The 21,303-nt window shown below is 43.9% G+C and overlaps 2 protein-coding genes across 4 annotated transcripts; one reads left to right on the top strand and one right to left on the bottom strand.

Annotated features, from left to right (window-relative positions):
• Positions 1–301: 301 nt before the first annotated feature.
• On the bottom strand, positions 302–21,217 carry LOC108031731 (protein neuralized). Of its 3 annotated transcripts, none has more exons than XM_017105410.3 (3): positions 20,916–21,217; positions 2,070–3,808; positions 302–2,004 (listed from the first exon to the last, which is right to left on the bottom strand). In XM_017105410.3, the coding sequence occupies exons 1-3, from the start codon at positions 20,938–20,940 to the stop codon at positions 1,756–1,758; spliced, it is 2,013 nt and encodes a 670-aa protein (XP_016960899.1). In that variant the 5' UTR covers positions 20,941–21,217; the 3' UTR covers positions 302–1,755. The 3 variants fall into 3 exon arrangements, with proteins under 3 accessions (XP_016960899.1, XP_016960897.1, XP_016960898.1); XM_017105408.3 differs by lacking the exon at positions 20,916–21,217 and adding an exon at positions 13,293–13,842; XM_017105409.3 differs by lacking the exon at positions 20,916–21,217 and adding an exon at positions 3,869–4,027.
• On the top strand, positions 19,377–20,420 carry LOC122817756 (luciferin sulfotransferase-like). Its single transcript, XM_044090816.2, has 5 exons — positions 19,377–19,681; positions 19,748–19,975; positions 20,048–20,208; positions 20,267–20,304; positions 20,382–20,420. The coding sequence occupies exons 1-5, from the start codon at positions 19,377–19,379 to the stop codon at positions 20,418–20,420; spliced, it is 771 nt and encodes a 256-aa protein (XP_043946751.1).
• Positions 21,218–21,303: the final 86 nt, after the last annotated feature.

Below are 21,303 nucleotides of genomic sequence, written 5' to 3' on the forward strand. Positions count from 1 at the left end.
TGGAAAACCGCGCCATTGTGGCGAAAAAGGGAACCGTTTCGGGAAAGTGGAGCGCCCACTCATAACTAAGTGGCATCCTCAAATCCAGAGGACTGTTAAATTTGTATACGCCTAGATTAAGTTATAAAATTACTTTGTGAATTTGCAAAACAAACTTGTATTAAATCAACTGAGGAGGCATGTCTATATCATGCTTTTCAATTGTACATATATCGTCCACTATTTTGTTAAAATCGAATTTGTCAAGAAGGAACTTATTCCCATTGTTCAATCCCCAAAAAGAAAACAAAACCAACGGCCATTCTGATATTGTTGTCAGTATTTAATGGTATTACAGCATTGCGTTTTCTTACATATATCAAATATAATTTCATAAATACATTTAAATGTTTAGTCATAACTAGGCGCAGTATCGTAGTAATACGAACTATGATTCTTTAAAAAATTAAAAGTTAATTATTAATAGTGGCAATAACATTTACTCCTATCCGGATTCATTCTTATAACAAATATAGTAAGCTTGCGCTCCGTTTCGCATATTTCTTTGTGTTCTTGCTTATTACATTTTTTTTTTTCAGTTTTAATACAATCTTAGGTAAAGGTTTATCCGCTTTTCTTGTTCTTCATGTTTGATCTGCTTGGTATTGTTAATTAATTATTGGCAATTTTCTAACTGCATGGTTGATTTAGATGGGCGTTCCCTTTTCCATATTTCATTCAAGCTGTTGGTACAACATACAAGTCTTTTGTTCTATGTTTATAGTTAAATATAATTAAGTCTGCGTTAAAATACGTGCACTACTTAGGTGTAATTTAAAATGCGGCTTCATTAAAATTGCTTAGCGTGCTTAATACGTCTTTTGTGTGGTGTCTTTGTTGGATGAAGTCCCGGTCTAGATTAAACTTCAGCATAATTCGTTGACTAGAAATTAACTTAAGTACTTAGGGCTAGACTAAAATTAGATTTTAACACGCTCTTGCAATTTTCTATTTTGGTTTTCGTGCATAAGTATTCTTTCTTTCAATCTTTGTTCAATATTTTGTGCTGCAGATATATTTGAGTTGTGTCGATCTTCCATTTCCTCACCGGAAAGTGGTCAATGTATTAGTTTAATGCCAAATTAAGGTCGTTCGTAGTTGCTGCAAGCTTAAACATAACTTTTCAAATCCGTTAACAATTTTATTTTGCCTCTCAAAACATTTAGCACCAAAATGATTATTCGCCAAATAAAGAATCGTAAATACTTGCTTGCCAATTTTGCACATCGTTTGGAATTTAGACATAGAGAAAAACTAGGTAAATTTGCAACAACTTTCAATCAATTCAAATTTAAATTCAAATACAATTAACTCCTATACAATACTTTGGTTTTACAGTATACCACACGCCTGGGTGCGTTCTTGAAGGTTTGCAAAAAATTGAAATTCGAAGAAATCTCGATTGGATTGAACAATACATAGTGTTTTGGCTCTCGGGCGCACTTACTTATAACATCACAAAAAAATTTAAACATACATTTAGATGGTAGGGCATAAATTAGGTGACAGTTTCGTATCCTAAACTAGCTGTGTGTAAACTCATCTCATCTTTAGTCTGCAAAAACAAAGCCTATCTCTCCAATATAATATCTTTGCGCTCGATTGCGTTTAAAATGCAACAACTTGTGTGTGGTGTGGTGTGGTATCATGATGTGTAGCTTTAGTAGGTTTGATTGCGAGTAAAAGTTGCTTGGCTAGGAAACGGATGGGCCCCTTCTACGTGGTGTAGGTGCGGATGACGTCCCGGATGACCGCCCGGCACAGTGGGCACTGGCCACCACCCACACCCCGCCATTGCTGGATGGCGCAGTCATAGCACATGCACATGTGGCCGCACATGTACAGCACCGAGTCGATGGGGTTCTCGTAGCAGATGGTGCACTCGGCACTCGAATCGGTGCTCTGCTGGTCGCTCAAGCTGTCCTTCCACTTGTTGGCCGCATTATTTGTGCTGTTGGCAATGGGCTGCAATAGAAAGGGGGATACTTGTAAGTACAATGTCGGAATTAGCTTTAAGCTTAGAAACTCACCTCAATGTACTGGCTGCTGGTTGTGCTGATGAGGGTGCCGCTGGAGCAGGCTCCGGCCAAGACGCCGCTGGAGGTCACCGTGGCCGAGGGCCTGGCCGTCAGCTGTCCGTTGATGTCGTGCGAGCTGCTGGCCGGTGGCAGATTCACCACCAGTACGGTGCCTCCACCGTTCGGCTGGATCTGGAGAATGTCTCCGTTGGAGGGCATACTGATCATGCGGCTGCCATTGGCTCCGCCAGCCGAGGCCAGAGTGCTCGTACTCTGGGCCATGCTCAGCTGGGAGGGATGATGCATCAGCTTGGCAGTGGCTCCGGCATTCAGACTGCTCATCGACTCGGTCATGGGTAGCATGCGGGACGTGGAGGCAGCGTTGCAGGCGGACGAGCTGCTGGCATTCACATTCACCTGCGGCTGCGACGGATACGCCACCATGTTGGGCAGCTGCTGGCGGAACATCCTCAGCGACTGGGTCGACCCATAGACATCAAGGAAGGCCCACAGCTGGAGGGACTGGTCCACATGCATCACCACCACAGCGGGTCCGTTGTTCTTGCTGATGCTCACCTCGCCGTTGGGCGCCACAAAGAAGGCAATCTCGTCGCCGCGCTGAGGAGCAGCCGCTATGTCCTTGCTAACCACCCAGTATTCGGGGCGGTCCAGCAGGAAATCCGAGTCATTCGGCAGGTCGTTGGGCTGCAGCATGGCCGGATTGCAAGAGGTCAGGCCCAGGGCCAAGGCACCCACGTACATCTGCTCCGTTTTCAGGACCTGCACGATCAGCTTCTCGCCTATGCGGATGGGTCGGGCAGTGAACACATAGCCCTGGCAGAAGTCCGATTCCGTGCGGGAGGCCACGAAGCGATCCTGCGAGAGTCGCACGTTGCGGCCCTTGGTGTTGTGGAAGGGCACGGGGATCAGTCGACCGTTGGCATTGTAGCGCAGGGGAGGCAGTCCGTTGGCCAAATCGTGGGCAATGGCCGCCTGCTCCACACTGGCGACGCTTCCACCGTTTCCGGCCAGGTGCAGCGACTGCAGGGACGGCATCACATGGCGCTCCAGGTCGTGCTCGATGGCGCCAGTGTGTCCTGGCAGGGATCTCCTCGACTGCTGATGCGGGTGATGGGGATTCAGGGCTGAGGAGGCGTTGGCAGTCGGCTGGACCATCTGCTGTTGCTGGGCGGGCACTGCCATTGGCATCGTCGCTGGCTGCTGTTGGTACATGTAAATGCGGGAATCCAGGAACTCAATGCCCGTGCAATTGCCATAGATGTCGATCACCGTCCACAGAAGACTCCTTGTATCGATGCCGGACAGGATCACACCCTTCTCCTCGTTGTTGATTCCATAGATCACATCGCCAGCTCCATTGACATAGTAGTAGAGGATGTTGTCCTTCTCGCAGTACTGCTCGTGCAGAGCCTTGGCCCAGAATCCCGGCCTGTTGGTCAGATCCGGGCAGGCGTACTTGGGCAGCGTTCCCTCCAGCGTCACGGGATCGTTGCTGGTGAAACCGAAGCGAATGCCGCCATTCCAGTTGTTCGAGATCTCCGCGAATTTCACGCAGATCCTCTCGTTGATGCGCACCGGACGGGCGGAGAAGGTGATCGCCCGACAGAAGCTCTCGAAGCGACGGGCCAGAGTGCCGTCCCTCGAGATCCGGATGTTGTCGCCATGCACGGTGTGGAACTGCAACGGGGGCAGGTTGTTGGGACCAGGGCAGGAAGACGGCGAGCGGCGAACTGCAATGGTAGAGGAAAATATTTTAGTTGTGAATTGTAAATAAGAAAGTTTTCACAAACCGCCAAATAAACTAAGGATATTGTACACAATGTTGCTGAATACTTCTTCAAACATTTCCCAAGTCACATAATACATCGCATTAACAAAACGCCCGAATTCCCACAATACATTTATCTATTAGTTACATCTTATGCCACATTGTTTTAAAATCTTTTTCTCAACGCCAGCTACCCCGTATCGGATTACGCATCTCGAAAGAAATTTCTATTTGTTGCTCCAGGTAGCCGAATTTTCAGCCATGTGCTAGGGATCGAGTTACGCAGAAGCCCGAAACGATCTTGCTGGGTGAGTCAACAACCCCCAACCCAAGATCCAAATTTAGTTGGTTTTCAAGCAGAAGGCACGTGACTGGATTGAAGACTATTGAACTATTCGTTTTCTGGGGATCCGCTGCATTGCGATCAACAGGCGAACTCTAAAGGATTTACCATGGTCATCGTCAGCTGCTGGCCCATCTTCTTGGAAAACCAAACACACAAGCGCGTAAAGTAGAAAAAGTACTTCAAGGAAAGAAAAATATTGGTATAGGTTGGGGGGTTATTGAAAAATAAGAGAAGTTTTTGATATGTTTCATTATTGTTTTTTGGAGGTCCCTAACAGCCTTTAAAACATTTAAGACAACCTGGCTTTTTGTAGATGCCTTGCAATTATACAGAGAAGCACTTCAATGACACACGATGGCTTGGGGAATCCTTAAAATATATTCCCGAAATTGGCATAATTATTGCACCTTGCAAATCCACACACATCAGCAGCTGCTCACAATTACCGCAAGAGACGGCGACTGGGCAAAAAGCCTATAACCAATCCATATGGCCCTATAAATAATTACTCAAGGAGGAGTCTCGGGATGGCGACAGGTTTCTGCTCCGATCGCTGGAATGCCCAACATCAGACGATTCCGGCGGCATGCCAACAGTTGCGATGAAAAAACATAAGCCCAGTTTATAAGAAAGAAACCCATGGCGAAATGGCGAAGGACCTGCAGCAGATGAGGTCGCTGTTGATGGTGATTACCATGTTGATATGCGGCGCGTGGCACTGGAGATCAATGTGTTTGCTTCGGAGCGGCATGTGGCAGCTGTCCTTTTTCCCTTCTTCTGGATTCCCTCTGGCTGGCTTTGGCTGCCTTTGTGTGCCGGGGAAGAAGTAGGAAGGTCAGAAGAAAGCAGCTGTACGACGGGAACAGGTAGTAAAACAACCCCTAAACAGCGCAAAGCGTCTGTCCCCGTTTTTCGAGGGTAGTTTTCGGCGTTTTTCGATCGCACAGGGGTTGCTGCAGTTCCCCAGTCTGCAGCTGTTCAAATTTCGAAAAAGAAAGGAAAGAATACAGTACAAGACAGATACAAGATACAAACGCCTGGGTATCTGCGTATCTGCAAGATTCCCTGGGCCTGGGACACTGTCTTTGGGGTTGAAATTAAATCCTAAGCCAGGGCCAATGACTTGCACACGAAATCTGTACTGTCTGCTGCCCGAAAAATCCAATCCTCAAGTGCTTCCGCTGCAGGAAGTGGAAAGGGAGCACCAGCTTCCGGTGGCTCCCATTCTGGAGTAGGAAGAGCGCGGCTTCGGGGACTCGGGAAGCCGAAGAGGAGGACGAACAGGAGAGGGAGGCGAAAGACGGGCCTGAAGACCGACATCCATCCATATTTATGAATTGACCGCGACGAGGAAGTAGGAAATCACGTACTACGCACATACGTGTATTGGATTGGGCCTATTAGCTGCAGGATGTTGTCGTCTCACTGGCCTGGCCAACTGGCGACGCCTACTTTTTATCGGCCCAGACAGTCGTCCGTCAATGGATGGACGGCATTGCAGCGGCGATACAAGGCATCGATGAATGAAATACGCGCCTCGCTTTTTCCTTGAACTCCCAGTCGAAACGGTGCTTGGGAGACGCGTCGATACTTTCAATTAGCCGGGCCACAATTAACTAAGTGCAGCGATTGTCTCCGCTCGCGGCTCTAATGAGGATCTCCGCCCCATGATAACTAATTGCATTAACTATACAAACGGCATACTTGTGGTTGGGAAAGTTGGAAGGAAAACAATGGCTACGAAGGTATAGCAAAATAACCCCGGTTAGCTAGTCTACAATTGTTATTAAGTAATTAAGATGACCGGGAGAAGTAGTTGGAGATTATTGAAATAATTTTCCGGAAGAATACATTTTGATTCGTTTTGTTTTTAGGATTGTGAAACTATATAATTTCACATCAGTTAAATCGTAACATCCCTTTTTGCCATTTCCCAGGCCCTCCGATCAGGTCTAATTTCCCCATAATTTGGCCAACTAAGTTCGCGAGATGAAAAGTTCAGACTTGCGGTGGTCATGATGCGTTGTTTGGAGTTCGCCGCTCTGCCGAAAAGGTTCCCAAACGCGCTGGCCGCAGCATCCCCATCCCAGCGGCATCCGATCGACTGCAAACGATCTTGCCTCCGTTGCAGGCAAATTTCGTAGTTTGCCAAAAAGGAAAACCTGATTTACCGTTCGGCGCGGAGCGGAGACGTCTTTTCGGATTCGCCACCAGCGAGCGGAGCAAAACATTTCCCACGCTGAGCACTGGGCAAAAATCAAACACAAACACTGTAGAGACAATTCCCACGACTCCAAATTTGTATATATAGGAGATATATAGTAAATTTGCGGCTGCCGAACATTGGAAAACCTGTAACAAGCCTCGGTAATTGCGGGAAGAGAGTGCGGAGTTCGGAGTTCGGCTCGGATCTTCCCGAATCTTTGGGGAACTGGAGAAGCCGGAGCGCTGACTCCGCAGCTGAGCCAATCGAGCGGGTGGAAAATGTGAAAATCATGCAGGTGTCATAAAACAAAACCCCTCGCCAGGAGAAAAAGAAAATCAAAACCAGTGTGGCAATCTGCGATTGTGCGGCCATCGTTAGGCGAAATCATTTTAACGATCCGATGAAGATCTCCAAACATTCAAAATCCCATTCAGTTGGTGTACGTCATTAGATTTCGATTGGCACTCGTGAGTTCGGTTGAGCTCAGTTGAGTTGGCGATCATTAGAGGCAGATTACGTTGATGTCTGAATGAAGGCTTACAAGGGGATCTTAGGTTGAACTGGGCTTTAGAGTAATGATCGGTTCTAACAAGTCACTTAAAGAGGCACTAGTTCGGGAGCTTTAAAACTGAGGGATTCTAAAGCATGCCATAAAAGTTAAGATCTTGATAGGCACTACTCAAGTAATTAATTTATTTCTGACTTTTACAGAGATTAAGTATAATTACAAATCAGAAACATTTTATTTTCTGTACTGCCACATTGTCTTTACCAGTTCTTGACGTCACCACCCGCCGCCCACTTGAACTCCCTCACTCGCACCGATTGAGGTCACAGGTCACGTGCTGCCCCGCCCCCTGGGCTGTTCCTCTTGCTTTTGGCCCACGTGCATGAGTCACGGGACGTGTGCGGACAATTAACACTGAGCCCTGAGGCCTTTTAATTGCACCGGAAATGTCGCATAAAAGCCGGGGCTTTCGAAGGGGCACGGATTGCGAGGGCAAACGCCGGCTCGGCCCGAGTGGATCAATGGATCATTTACAAATTGTATCAATTGGTCAAACATTTGGCATAAATTATCGGCATCTGGCGGGGCGGCAATCAGTCAGCGTGAGTGGGTGCACGAGTCGGATTGAGTTTGGACTTAAGCTTTGACTTCCACGGGCTTGTCAATGGATCGACCCACGCCGATAAATAACTTATAAGCGTATCTGGCCACTCCACACAGTATCTTTGTATTTTCATTTTCAACATTTCAGTGAAATTAGTTGGGGAAACAGCGTGTGGGTCGTTCGATAGTTAGTTGGAGGCTTCGGCTGTGGGCAGAAAAGCCAGGCGTTGGTCGGAGCTCAACATCCGAACAAGTGTCTCCCTCGAAAGACTTGTAAAACAATTCTCACAGCAATAAAAGCAATGCTAAATTCTTGTCTTAAATATACTCAAACGAAGCTAATGAATGTTAATTAATCGCTCACAAACAAACAATTGGCGTGGGGCGAAAAGTTTGAAAGTTTTTGGGAGGTTTTGGGAAACTTTAGGGCATGAGAAGGGAGTAAAAATCGATATAAAATATTTTATAAAAATTATTATACATGATATCCTCATTGTATCTTCTATAAATTTCATTGCCCCTCAATTTTCCAGTTTGTAGCTCGATTCACAGCTAAATCCACTTAGTCGGGTTCGAATGAATTGGAAAGCCCCATTGAGTGGATGCGAAAACCACTTCCGTTCTGCTCGAACCGCTGACCAGTGCAGCGGAAATCGCACTGCCATCCACTGGAGAGGAACTCTCTTTCTTCTGGTGTGGATTCCCCACCGGTTTTGCCCCTTCTGGTAACTCTAGAAGCTCCAGCTACAATGGACACATAGCATAGACTCTGCAAATATAATAAAAACAATTACACAACGGAAAAGGGGCCGACTGACGGCGGCGGCGGCGGCGTTGACAGCGATGAAACCAGAGGTCAAACTATGCCAAGTTGTTGCAACCAGTTGTTATTGTGTCTGAGCAGCTTTTCCTCTTCCCAAGTACATTGCACTTTTCATGCGATTAAGCGAAATCTGATACCGCGTACGGCTAGTGGGGAAAAATCGAAGCAATCACAGCAGCAGCGACTCTAAAGACAACACTAAACTAGGTCTCGCTAAGAATCAACAACTAAAGATTGCACTAACTTGCTATTGCTGCGAAATAAAGATAAGAAGGCTTGATAAATTGAAATAACTCAGTCAATGAGATACTTCCTCAATAATGATAAAGCAAAAAGTGAGTAATCAATGAAAGTGCATCAGGAAAATTACCAGCCAAACCTTTAAAAGCTATTACTTAGGGAAGTCCCTTAAGATACCAAAAAGTTTTCCCCTGAATGTAGAACTTTGCACTTGCGCTTCCCTAAAACACACAAAGAGAAGCCCCAAAGTTCCACCTTCTTATTGATCTCACCTTCTAAATACTTAGGTTCAATGACTCCCATTGACTTTTCTCGCTGCTCAACATACATTTTCAGCCTTTCCACACAAACAAATTAGTTATAAACACCCGGATGAGGCGTAGAGCTCCCCTCCTAATATAATTAGCCGTCGAAGGGGAGATACATAGGAGGGCATACGGGGGAGTTCGGAAAGGGTGGGTGGCCAAATCAAATTTACATGTTTATTTTTACAAGCCAACAAAAACCAACTCTGCGGAATGGGAGCACCTCTCTATCGGTGCACATTATATATACACATCGTATGTATAAAACATCTATGGTTGGGTTTTTATTCGGGCGCTGAAGCATGCAAGAGGCCCCAGCCAAGAAGAACCGAACTTGTTCGGCTCCGCATAGACATAAGGCCGATCTAAATATATACGCAGGGCAGAGGAAACATAAAACACACAATAAACAACATTGTGAAGACAAAGTGTAGGGACATTTTACCAAAATAAAGTGGAAGAGGCCGCAATTTTTGAGTTTAAAGCTTACATTTAAAATAATAAATTTCCTGGCCCGACTAAATTATTTAGGAAGCCACTATAACAATTATTCCCGAGCTCCAATTACAGCGCTGTACAGCCGAGAGCCCGATACGATAAGCCCGGCTTTCTTCCGCTTTGTTTTGTTGCGCTCTGTGGGCTTGCTGTTTATCGAAGCGTTGCAATTACTGCGAAGGGCCAGCGAAGAGGTCCAGATAGATGTATGTAAGAAGCGCTGTACATAAGGCTGATAGTCACTCCTATACAGCTTGCATTTCCTCGCACTTGACTGCACAAAACACCCTGCGATTCCCCCGGCCCGAGGAGTGGAAACTCTTTTGTGTAATTAAATCACTCGAGCGTTGAGGGGGAGCCAGCAATAACAGCCTCAAGTTGGACTGAGTGGAAGGGAATGGACTTGAAGAGCCGTCTTTTGATAGAAACACATCATTATTACATTATAACGTAGTAATTACAACGGCTGACGGCGGCCATTCAAGTGTTTTTGGGGTCTCAATTCGGTATTTTCAGATGCTACTGGTTGCATTGTCATCGTCTGCCCCATTAATATTTAGGGTTATAGCAAAACCATGCAAATTTCCTACATCTTAGCATATTAATTACACCGAACAGCTGCAAAGCTGAACCAGATCTAGTTCTATTTCGTCCCAAAATAGGTGTACATATTAATTACATTAGAGTTCTGCTCGAAGTTCAGACCACAAACGTTTAAGGCCCCAAACCGAGGTTCGAAAAACCCGATCTGACCAAGTTTTCGGCGATGGATAGCCGAACAGCTGCTGCTGGACACAGGCATAGATTAGAGACCCGTAGGTGTTCGAACCAAGTAGAAACCAACGGTGATTTATGCCTAGCAACCAACAGTCCGCCCGCTTTTTAACCCACCCGAAGGAAAACACGCCCTCCCATAAGGCGTTCGAAATTGACCCAAAGATGCCTTTGGATATCTTTCCATCTCACTTTGCGTGAGTTAATTGCAGCTGCTTTTTGGGCCAGGTATGTTTGCTATACTATACATCGTATCTGGCGGTATTTCTACCTGTGGCTACCTGGATTGAGCCTTTTGTCTTGCGCCGTTGCAACACCCTGCGGCGAAGCGTTTTTATCTAGTTTATCTGTATCTATGGGGTGGTGTGCGTTGTTATCTCTCGGCCCAGACAAAATGTTAACAATTTTGTAGTACATTGGGGTCACGATGAAAATTAATGGGATACAGTGGTTACTCTAGTAGTTATTAATTAACTTCTCTTTGAACTTTTTAAAATTACGATCTTTAACTATAGCGCGTGATATTAAGGTGTAGGAAAAACTTAGAGCGCAGTTAGTAATATATCTATTAGTCTCTCATACTCAGTATCCACTGTAAGCGTCTTCAAGCTGCCAGCTCTGTTCTATAACTGATAAACAGAAGATGTGGGAAGCTTTTAAGTGTGTCGCGAGATAACTTTGTTTTTAGAAAAAGCCCCACAAAGATCTGTGTATATCCCCAACCTCTAGAACTATTTTTATAGTCAAACCCAATCAGTCTTCAACTACACTGGCAGAGATAAACTTTTTTTGGCACAGACCGTTATCAAAGGGGCAAAATTATCAATTAGAAATGGCAATGCTTCGTATCAGCTTCTACAATAAAAACACTTTAAGTGTGGTGCAAATATAATGACCGTAGGCTGGATGACACATCGAGATGACCTCATAAGGGGGAGAAAAAACAGAAAAACTCACGGAAATAGGGAATATCGCAGCAGATGTTATGTTAAGTATGTGGAAAGTTTGCAGAACAAAATATAAGTAATGGGAATAAAGTAAAAAAAATATGCACTTTTATCGAGATTGGAGGTACATATTGCTCCCTTGGAGATTAATAAATTATATTTTTGAGTTTCTAAAAGAGGGATAGGGTTCAAGTTCCAAGTAAATTCGAATAAAAAATGTGTATTTTGAATATTTTGGAATTTCTATACGGTTATATTTCCAAAGCTTTTCGTTATCGCCACTGTATTTTGGCTTGGGCCAACTCCCTGCGGGGGTGTGTTCCCTCTATTTGCGGTTGGTATTTACTTTTGGCCAACAGGCGAAGGTCGTGCGACAATGTCTCCAATAATCAGTGGCTCAGAGACGAGTTGGCAGCGCTCAATCGCAAACACACGCACAGCCGGCCGCGCAAACCATTTCGGAAAGTAAACCGTGAGAAGCTAAGTAAAAGCCAAGAGCAGATAAACTTTTTAGCCAAAGCAAACGTGGCATGCCAACACACAGCACACAACAACTGCGGCAACAACAACGCGCTACGAAGTGTAATAGAAAATGCAGGTAAAAAAGCAAAAGCAGCTGACGCCGCAAAGCAACAACAAAGTAATTTCATTGATTACCGATAGGCAACGCACGTTCGCATCCAACGGATTGGAAGTCGCCGCAGAGAGCATAAGCATAAAACATAACCCATCCCGAGCTTTGGCGCTCAGCCGAACTTCAAAGCCACACCTCTTCCTCTCGCCTCCTCTCCTTCTTCTCCCTCACTCCTGCTTCTTCTTCTCCTGGATCGTTTTTGCTTTGTTGTTGCTGCCTTTGTTTTTGCCTTTGCCGATGGCGGCAACGGCGCTTCGCGTACGATTCCCAGTAAGAGCAACCACAAACGCTGAATGAGGCAGATGCAAAAACAGTGGTGGGCAGAAGAATAGAAGCAGGTAAATGCAGTCCATTATATACATACGGTATAAAGTAGGAATTGTAGGTGGAATACGATTTCGTATGTGTGTTATTTGCCATGCATTTTTGAATCAAATAGCAATTGCAACTCCTATTTGTGTGGCCTCCACAGTTTGCAGGAGGCAAGTACAAGCAACAAAAAAGAAGTAGAGGAAGCTTAGCCTATGCGTCATTGGCTTTGCGTTGCCTTTGCTTCGCCTGTTTCGACCAAAAAAGAGAGCAATAAAGCCGAGAATGCAATTGAGCCAAAGCCAAAAGGAGTGAGTTGTTGAGGTGCTACCTCCTCACTTTTTTTGCTCAGCTGCTTGCAACCAAAACAAAAACAAAAGCGGCAACGAAATTCCCCAGCCCAGATAATCGTTATGATAAACATAATCGCTCCTTGGGAAAATTGCTTTCGGTGGTATTTTCTTCCTTCATTTCGAGAGCCCCCGATCCTCTCGATCAATTTGTGGTTACTATGGTGCGATTGAAAAATGCAGTTTTCAAGAACTGACATTTCCGGCGAACAACCCGGGTCGAGGTTGAATTCTGCCGAAGAAGCCTTGGGAGAATTTCACAATTAAGTGTGTTTTGGGCCATTTTAGCCAGAAAAAACTATTACTCTTACAATAGCGAACTGAGCGTGCTGTCTCAGGCATTTAGTCATTAGCTTTTTGTTTTAAACAATCACAAACTTTTTCGTTTTTTGCCATTATCTCGCTTTATTTGTTATGGTTCTTGAGACGCAAAATGCTAATGTATGCATAAATGTTTGCGGCTGGGCTGAGCTGTTCGCTTATTTATCTTTGCCGCTTTAATTAGCCGAATGAATGAATGAGCGATAGGTCAGACCACATGCTAATATTATGTGGGAACCGCTGGAGATAAAAGCAAAGTTCCCCAGATCAATGAATTATGTATTTAAAGCATTTTCGCACGATGTAATTAGGTTTAGTTCAAGGGTTTAATGGTGGGATATCACGCAGGAAGTTTTCTAACTCGGTACTGAAAAGCTTATTCTCCCTATTTTCTACATTTTTCTTTGGAACCAAAGTTCTACTACTGAAATGTATGTTTATTTCCAAGGAAAATTTAAATAATTTCCTGGAAACAGCCTTCTAGAAAAGAATATCGCATTTTTAAAGGAGGAACCGAATATTCTAGCTTCTCAAAGTATCCAAAGTAAATCCCATGCTTTGCCTTGTACTAATGCGAGTACTAACCCAATCCGAAGCGCTTCTTGATCTTCTTGAGCAAGTGCATCTTCTTCTTGCTGGAGAGCTTGTCCTTGGTGCTCATGAGCAGCTCGTTGGACTCCAGGGCCAGGACCTGGGCGGCCTGCTGGGCGGGGGAGGGCATGGCGTTGTGGAGCTGCTGCATCTGCTGCAAGTGTTGCAAGTGCTGCTGGTTCTGGTGGTGCTGCTGCTGCGGATGGAGGTTCAGGTGCGGGTGGCTGCCCTGCATGTAGTTGGTTGGTATATCCGATAGACCCATGGTGATGGCTTGCTTGGCCTTTGAATTAATATCAAACAAACTAAAACGAACTCGCGAAATGCTAACGAAAATCCACAAGCTGCTTGCGATTTCTATTTGGCATTAAATTTAACGTAAAGTTCTTCGAATTTGGTGTTGTCCGTTAAAACATTTTGAATTTGGTTGGTTGTTTGTCTGCGCGCAACGGGAACAAACGGAACAAAACGAAACGAAACACAGAGACCGACGACGACAACTCAACTCCCGAGCCAACCTTTCGCTGCGTTTTTTTTCAACGAATAAAAGGTGCGCGGCCTTTTATAGCTTCGCACCAGCACGAGTTCTCTCCCACGACGCCGGCGTCGCTGCCGCAGCTCAGCTGGAGAGTGCATGCCAGTGATGGCGCTCTGATATTCTGCCGGCAGGTCTAGCTTTTTAATTTTGGTTCCTTCGAGTCTTTTTTTAAGGATCTTTGGTCAATTTATTATATATATTAAATTTATTTCTATTGTCTATTGTTTAACATTTAACCTAATGAGAATTCTCACTTCAAGTAGAGTAAAACTTTGCAATTAAAACCCCTCATATTTTAATATTAATTGTTTGTAAACATTTAAATTTAATAATTATATTTGTATAAGCAAAGTGGGAAAAATACATTTCTCACATATTATATGCATACATAAATATATATATATGCTTATCAATATTATGTTTTAAGTGCAAAACATCATGATTTCTTATAAAATATTATATATTTGTATAGCTAGTTTTCTTCTCAATATAAAGATCTGGCTAATTAAAGGCTAAGGGCTGTCAGCACTGGCCGTTCCGCAAGGAACGAGAGAGCGATCGGAGAGCCCAAGAGAGAAGGTTTGTGACGCCACCACTCTCTATCTCTCTGTTTCTCTCCGGCAGCTGTTTCTTATTTACTATGGTTTCGCTTTGTGCCTGCCATTCGCGTGTATTGAGCCTCCCTTATAATTCACCTTTATGCCTCTAACTCTGCACCTTGATCGGCGGTTCCTCCTCTCCTTCTCCTGCTGTTGCTTCGCCTGTTGTTTTTGTGGCTGCCTAGGCCTGCATTTGGGTTTTTGGCCAAACTGCTCTGATCTCCACTAACTGTTGTTCTCCTCACCCATGGGTGTTAGTTCGCTGGTGTGTGTGTAGTTCAGCCAGGTTCAAAGCAATTCTTTCTTTTTCGCAGGGGTTACAGGGTCAGGCTCATATAACTGGCGAACTATTTAAATTGGCCAAATGCTTTTGATCGTGAACTTTGCGGGCCAAGAGTGTGTAAATAGTTTCTGGGACTGGACCCATTTACTTTTCTTGGTTCTCACCTGACGATATTGTGAATAGTAAAAGCATATCCAAAAGAAGCCCTAAATATTTCCAGAAAAAAGATAGCTTCTTAGAGTCTATGATGTTTGGTATATACCCATTTTCTTTTTAACTTTCTCTGGAAAATATTTTTAAAAAATTCTCGAAAACCTTACTACTTAGGTTCCAACAAATAATACAAATTCAAATATACATAGATTAGTTACACTAAATCTATATATTACTCTCCCTATATCCCTCTCTTAGTGCAATCAAGGTTTTCCCAATCCTTTATATCATTCCCTTTATAGCGATTCGAATAAATAATTAATGATCCTATCCAGAGAACTTGCCTATTATCTTGGAGGCATGCTATTGTGGTCTCATTTGTTAAGCTTTGGCTTTTGTGGTGAGCAGGATAGCTGCCGTCTGGCGTCTGATCGTCCTTTATCCTTTATGGATGCCACGCCGTCATTGATGGAGGATGATAATTGCGCCGAGAGCTCCTCATCCTCCTGCTCGTCCTTTTTGTCCTGCATCGACAGACGGAACCAGACAGACCTCACAGCAGATGCAATTTTCAAGATCGGAAGGGATCAAGACGGGCCAAAAGCATTTAAATTTTGATATTAAAGTGGAAATGCATATTCAGCATCCTGGCAGCAGGCGTGCGTCCTGGAAATACATCTGCTGCTGCTTACCCGATTCCCCCTCCTGAGCGCTCAGTTTGCAAAAATGCAAAAAAGGTCGGAGAAGGTGATGTTGGCGAAACAGGAACCGGCAAACATCGAGCAGCGAACAACCCCAAAATTGTCAAGGAATACAGTGAGTATCGGCTAACGGGCACAGAGATTCAGAAAGAAAAGGTGAAGGAATCACATTCATATACGAATTTATAAGATCAACTTCCCTAAAGTAAGGTAAAGGTTATTTGCTATACGAGATTCTTATACAAATTAATCAATGTTCAATTTAGTTTTGATACAGTTCTATAATAAACTACATTTAAAAGTCGCTTTGATGAAGATCTCATTCTGATGTAAAATGTCAAAGTGTACTTGCTCTTTATTCTATCGGTATCCACTGTACCCAACCTGAACACCAACGAAAGGTGTCCATCTGCGGTTGCAGTTGGAAAAGGACCTGAAAAGGGTTTGCTCTACTGTAGCCTGTATCCCCTCGCAGACCTTGCCCTCGGTTCCGTTCCGTTCTGTTTGTTTGCCAATTCCAGGTGTAAACTCATAGCAAAGGCGACAGATACGGGTAGAAAGGGATTTTGAAAGAGGAGAAAGAGGAAGCCAGCCGACCACGTGCCAGGTTGAAAATGGAGGAAAAGGGACGTGCGCCAGTTGCCTTGGCTGATAAGGATGCTCTACTTCTTCGGATCGGTTCGAGCTCCCTCACGATTATTTATTTTTATATATTCATATTTTGCCAGCAGACAGCTGCTTCACTTTGCATTTGTCGCCTTGATGGGGGAGATATTTCAGGCTGTTGTTGCTTCTTGGCTCCCCTTAAAGTACATATTTTGTGGTTAAATTTAGAATTTGGCACATGGGCCCCACAAGTCCCGCGGAACAGTGCAATTTGTATCTTCCAGTTCGGTCTCCCACGAACATCTGGCGTAAGAATACAAGTATATCGCTCATTTTCGCTCGTCTTCGTTTTGGGATCGCTGGTTCTCCTAAGGCCCGGCCCGCATTCGCCTTGGCCTCACAATAGTTTTTCATTTCGCCCGGCCATTGTCTCTGGAATGTCACAGCGATTTACTATTCAGACAGTTCCTTAACCCAAGATCCCTGCTGATATTCCAAATCGTCGTCTATGGAGAATTGACCTGGGCAGGCGTTTAATGAAAATGCCAAATGATAATTTTGCACGGCAAGTGAGCAGGCCGAAGGATTGTATGTCGTTTTTAAAGGGAAACAAGTAAAAGAAACGAGTTTAGGGTTGGGCATTTCTAGATATCCCTCAGGAACTCAGGAATTATTATACATACTTACTATATAACGCACATCAGCTGAAGGCATTTATATTAGAACGCTGATCAATAACCACCTTCCCACTTCACAAAGTGGAAATGGTAAAGCTTATGGTATTTTGATTTCTAGAAGTTCCTCCATAAAAGATAAGGAAATCACACCCGGTTCATGTGGCCTAATAAAATGTGTAAGATAAAAGTGCGAGTTACACAAATGGTCGCTTGTGGCATTTCCATACACATATCATATCCATGCGTTTCTTATCACAACCACCTCCATTATGATGGAGCTAATGTTTTGTGGACTACCTTCACCTTGGTGAACTAATAGATAAATGTAGGAATACGACATTTACGGCTATAATTAAATAGTTTTCAATCAATTAAATAAAATCTAAATTAAATGATTTATGCCAAGCCCAATGCCAAAAGGAATTTAAATACAGGAACTAGTTCAAGTGGGCCAGCGATAAGTCTGAAGGAATAGATTGGTACTTATCAGACAACTTTGAGCGATTTATTAAATGGAAAAGAAGCAGCGCAAGTAAATAAACGAAAAGATATAAGAAATTGGCAGCTGTCGGAGCGAAGACAGCTGAGAATGCCTCGGCTCTCCACATCGATGGCCGATAACCGATCAATATACACATAATTAAGTAAAAACTGTAGCAAATGCCAATGTTTAATTAGAAAACGACATATGCAAACGGGTCGCAGGCAGCCAGGAGGGAAAATAAAAGGGAAAGGACTTCGGGCAGGCCGAGGAAAACGGAGCTGTGCAAGGAGCAGTTGTGGAGTCTCGTATACATAAGGCCGAACTAATCCAGCGGACACAAAGGAGAACTGAGGAGAACAGAGCCCAAAATCGAATTGCGCAAGCACTTGAGAAACCGAGCAATGGAGGAGGAGATCCCAAACAACTTGTATGTACTCCCGGTCTCCAGGAATCGAGGGTAAACGTCTGAGGAAGCATACATTATAAGGATATAAATACAACTTCTTTGGGGTGACAGTTTATAGATCGAAGAAACGAATGATCTTACTATTCGGAAACCGTTTACAAGAGAGGCTTGCCTTCATTAAAAAGAAATTATAATTATAATAAGTTAAAATAAATTAAAGTCATATCAAGTAACCCTTTTTTACGTTTACATTACCTACCTAAAACTTTGATAATACGGATTCCAGAACATCTAACGCTGTCAGGAACCCTTAAGTATATATACTCCCTTAAGGGATCCCGACTTATTCAGAGTAACTCCGCTCCTCCACTTCTTTGGGATACCTGCGACAGCAGTTGGTTTCATCTCGGAACTCCGATCAAGATCTAACAAAGGGAAACTCATTCGGGCACCGGGGATGCATTTGGCAACTGCAACTTCAACTTCCACATCCACTTCCCATTTCCGCATCCTCATGTGCGTACGCTAATCAAATATCAACATCGGCGAGGAATAACCGCCAATGCAACACATGCGAGGGAAACGGCGATCCGTTAGAGGAGTAAGTGCCGGATCTGTTGGCCAAATGTTTGCCTTTTCAGGGGGTTTCGGCTTTCACAGTTTTCACATTGCAGTTTTTTCCCGCCTGTAAAATGGAAAAACTCCCCTGTCCCACGAAAAACGAGAGATCTGCTCCTGGCCGATACCTTGAGGGATACTCCGATGCAAACAGGACATTTGGCAAGTCATAGAGAGAAGGTCCTGGCGGGTTTCGGCCCACAGCATGTGTCTTTGTCTCAGGGTCAGGGAGTTGCGGCTCGGCTATCCTACCTGAACCGAGCGCCTATTGGGCTTTACTTATTCTTTCCTCCGCCTTCGTGCGATCCTTCGTCCTTTCTTGCGCCGTTTTGTGAGAAATCATTGCCATAAACTCTATAATTTATTGTCTACAGCTGCACGGGCATCTTGGGCCTAATCGAAGCTGATTCGATTTGATGGAGGCCCTCAGATGACGATGTGGTAAGCAGGTAAGTTCAGCCCTGCAACCCCCGTTAATACACCTGTAAAGGTAAGATGACCACTACGTTAAAGTTCGCGCCCTAGAGTTAGGGTGCCTGTTTGAGCTGATTTTTTTAAGTCGGGACTTGATTTTTCCCTTTCTATTTTTTACCACCTTAGTTTTTGACTTTTCGGGAACATAAGCCGCTTACGAGTTTGATATCCCTATAATTGTAAGGGGCGACTATTTTTAGATGGAAAATTAATATAGATTTATTAACTTAGAGGGAACAGTTTTAGTTCTATATTTTATCCTTTACTGAAAAAACCTTGAACCATATTCTGTTATACGACCAAGTTCTTCTGTTTATTTCTATATAACTTGTGCGAACAAGGTTTTTAGGCTTTATTGCTGTGCCATATACTTGAGAAATTATGGTAATCTTTTAAAATCATAAAAAAGTTTTTATGGCTGATAATGCAAAGCTGTATGATGTTTGCAACTATGTTGCTGGGGCAGTCCAAAGTTTTCCCATTATAAAGCAAAATCTTTCCTCGCAAATGAAGGGAATACCTCCCAAGGTGTAGTCACTATGTACGCGAGTAGGCCTATAGAGTCTCTGGCCACCACGCCAAGCATTCAGGTGCAGTGCTCAGATCCTGACTGGGTGCCCCTAAAGCAGGATTGGAGCAAACGATGGTGCACACTGCCCAGTGCTTATATGGATTTCGCAGAAAGAATCGATGCCTTCGAAACGAAAGAAAGTGATGTTTTTGTGGCGACATTTATGAAGAGCGGTACGACTTGGATGCAAGAGCTGGTCTGGCTGTTGCTCAATGACTTGGACTATGAACGAGCCAGGAGCGAGTATCCATTTAATCGAAGTCCCTTTCTAGAGTAATTATTTAACTAACTATTTGTGTGTAAAAAAATATATAGCCTATGTGTACTTTTGTCCTAAAGGTACTCTGCTCTTAATGCCGTGGTCGGTTTGGATTCCATTGATAAGTGCAATAAACTTCCGGGTAACATTCGCCTGATTAAATCCCATCTACCCGCTCAACTGCTGCCCCGACAAATCTGGAAGCTGGGCCGGAAGATTATTTACGTGGCTCGTAACCCCAAGGATGTTATAGTTTCTTCATACCATCAAATTATTGGCCTGTACTTTTGGCAGGGCAGTTTAGAGGGGTTCGTGGATCACATCATAGCTAATAAGGTACTCTATTCATCATTGTGGGCGCATATTATCGACTTTTATAGAATGCGCAACGAGAAGAATGTTTTCTTCGTTACCTATGAGGAAATGTCAAGAGATCTCGAAGATGTGGTTGGGAGATTATCGAAGTTTTTGGATTGCAAAGACTTGAGCAAAGGTGAAATGGAAAAACTTTTGAATCACTTGAGTTTTGAAAACATTAAAGGTGACCTACAAAAAACATATACAGTAAATCAAGTAATGTAAGAACCCTTATTTTTCAGCAAGCAAATTCGGAAACCCCACCAATTTTATAAGAACGGTTAGAAAAACTGCAGGAGACTTCGAGTATGCCAAACTTTTTACTTTGACATCTTATAATAGGCGATTTTATTGCAGATTTATGAGGCGCGGAATAGTCGGGTCCTACAAGGATGAATTAAGTTCTGAACATTAGGATAAGATTGATAAATGGACCAGGAGCGTTCTCAAGGGGTATGGAATTAGTGAATCCGAAATTTTTGGACAAGTTTAAAAATGTAATAGTTCGTAATTACAAATGTTCTTGTTTTACCCCTAGAGGCTTTTCGAATTAAAAGGTTTATCAGGTTGTTTTCACACCTGTATAATTTTTCACGTCCTACGGAACTATCGGCTCGAGCACGACGCCGGCGAGTGTCGTCGCTAGGGGGAACAGCTGTTCGGCCAACATGTGAGTGTGTTGGTGGTGGGAAGGTCACAAACCTTATTGGAATGCCCATGGTTTTTGATTCATGATCAGGACGAGCTTATAACTGTCATGCTGAATACTATAACTCAATGTTTCTACTAAAAACTCCCCCTTTACGAATACCCAACTATTTACCCCACGCCCAACCAAGCTTGGACCGCCCTGGATGTTACTTAAACAATATTTAAGCCTTGATTACTTACCTATTTTACCAGCCGACTGACCCATTGCTTATTTAAAATCACAAATTGTGTTTCGCTTTCCGAAAGGCACAAGAAACAACAGCAACAAAAGCCACAACAACTAGGACACACACAACTTCTTTGGCATTGAATTTTCACGTGGGCGCAGCCCTCGGAAACTGTCGCTATTGAGTACTCCGTAAATCGATCATGTGCTGTTCGGGGGCTAGCTCACTTCCGGAATCATAGGCGGTAATTGCGATGCAATTTAAAGCTTTGTTTAATTGTTATTCGGATGGAGCTGCCGGTTGCAAGGGCTTTTTTCAGTGTGGCCGACTGGCGACTTTAAAACGACACTTGCGAAAAATACCACCGGCTCAGAAAGAAATATCGCACAATATTTTAAAAA

The sequence above is a fragment of the Drosophila biarmipes genome, chromosome 3R, assembly GCF_025231255.1.
Source record: "Drosophila biarmipes strain raj3 chromosome 3R, RU_DBia_V1.1, whole genome shotgun sequence".
NCBI lineage: Eukaryota > Metazoa > Arthropoda > Insecta > Diptera > Drosophilidae > Drosophila > Drosophila biarmipes.

Excerpts from the sequence above, each read along its gene's own strand:
- LOC108031731 (XM_017105408.3), bottom strand. The coding sequence starts at position 13,563 with ATGGGTCTATCGGATATACCAACCAACTACATGCAGGGCAGCCACCCG. Across the intron at positions 3,809-13,292 it reads CAAGAAGCGCTTCGGATTGG|TTCGCCGCTCGCCGTCTTCC; the intron begins GTTAGTACTCGC and ends CTACCATTGCAG. Across the intron at positions 2,005-2,069 it reads CCAGCAGCCAGTACATTGAG|CCCATTGCCAACAGCACAAA; the intron begins GTGAGTTTCTAA and ends TTTCTATTGCAG.
- LOC122817756 (XM_044090816.2), top strand. The coding sequence starts at position 19,377 with ATGTACGCGAGTAGGCCTATAGAGTCTCTGGCCACCACGCCAAGCATT. Across the intron at positions 20,209-20,266 it reads GAGTTTTGAAAACATTAAAG|CAAGCAAATTCGGAAACCCC; the intron begins GTGACCTACAAA and ends CTTATTTTTCAG. Across the intron at positions 20,305-20,381 it reads CCACCAATTTTATAAGAACG|ATTTATGAGGCGCGGAATAG; the intron begins GTTAGAAAAACT and ends ATTTTATTGCAG.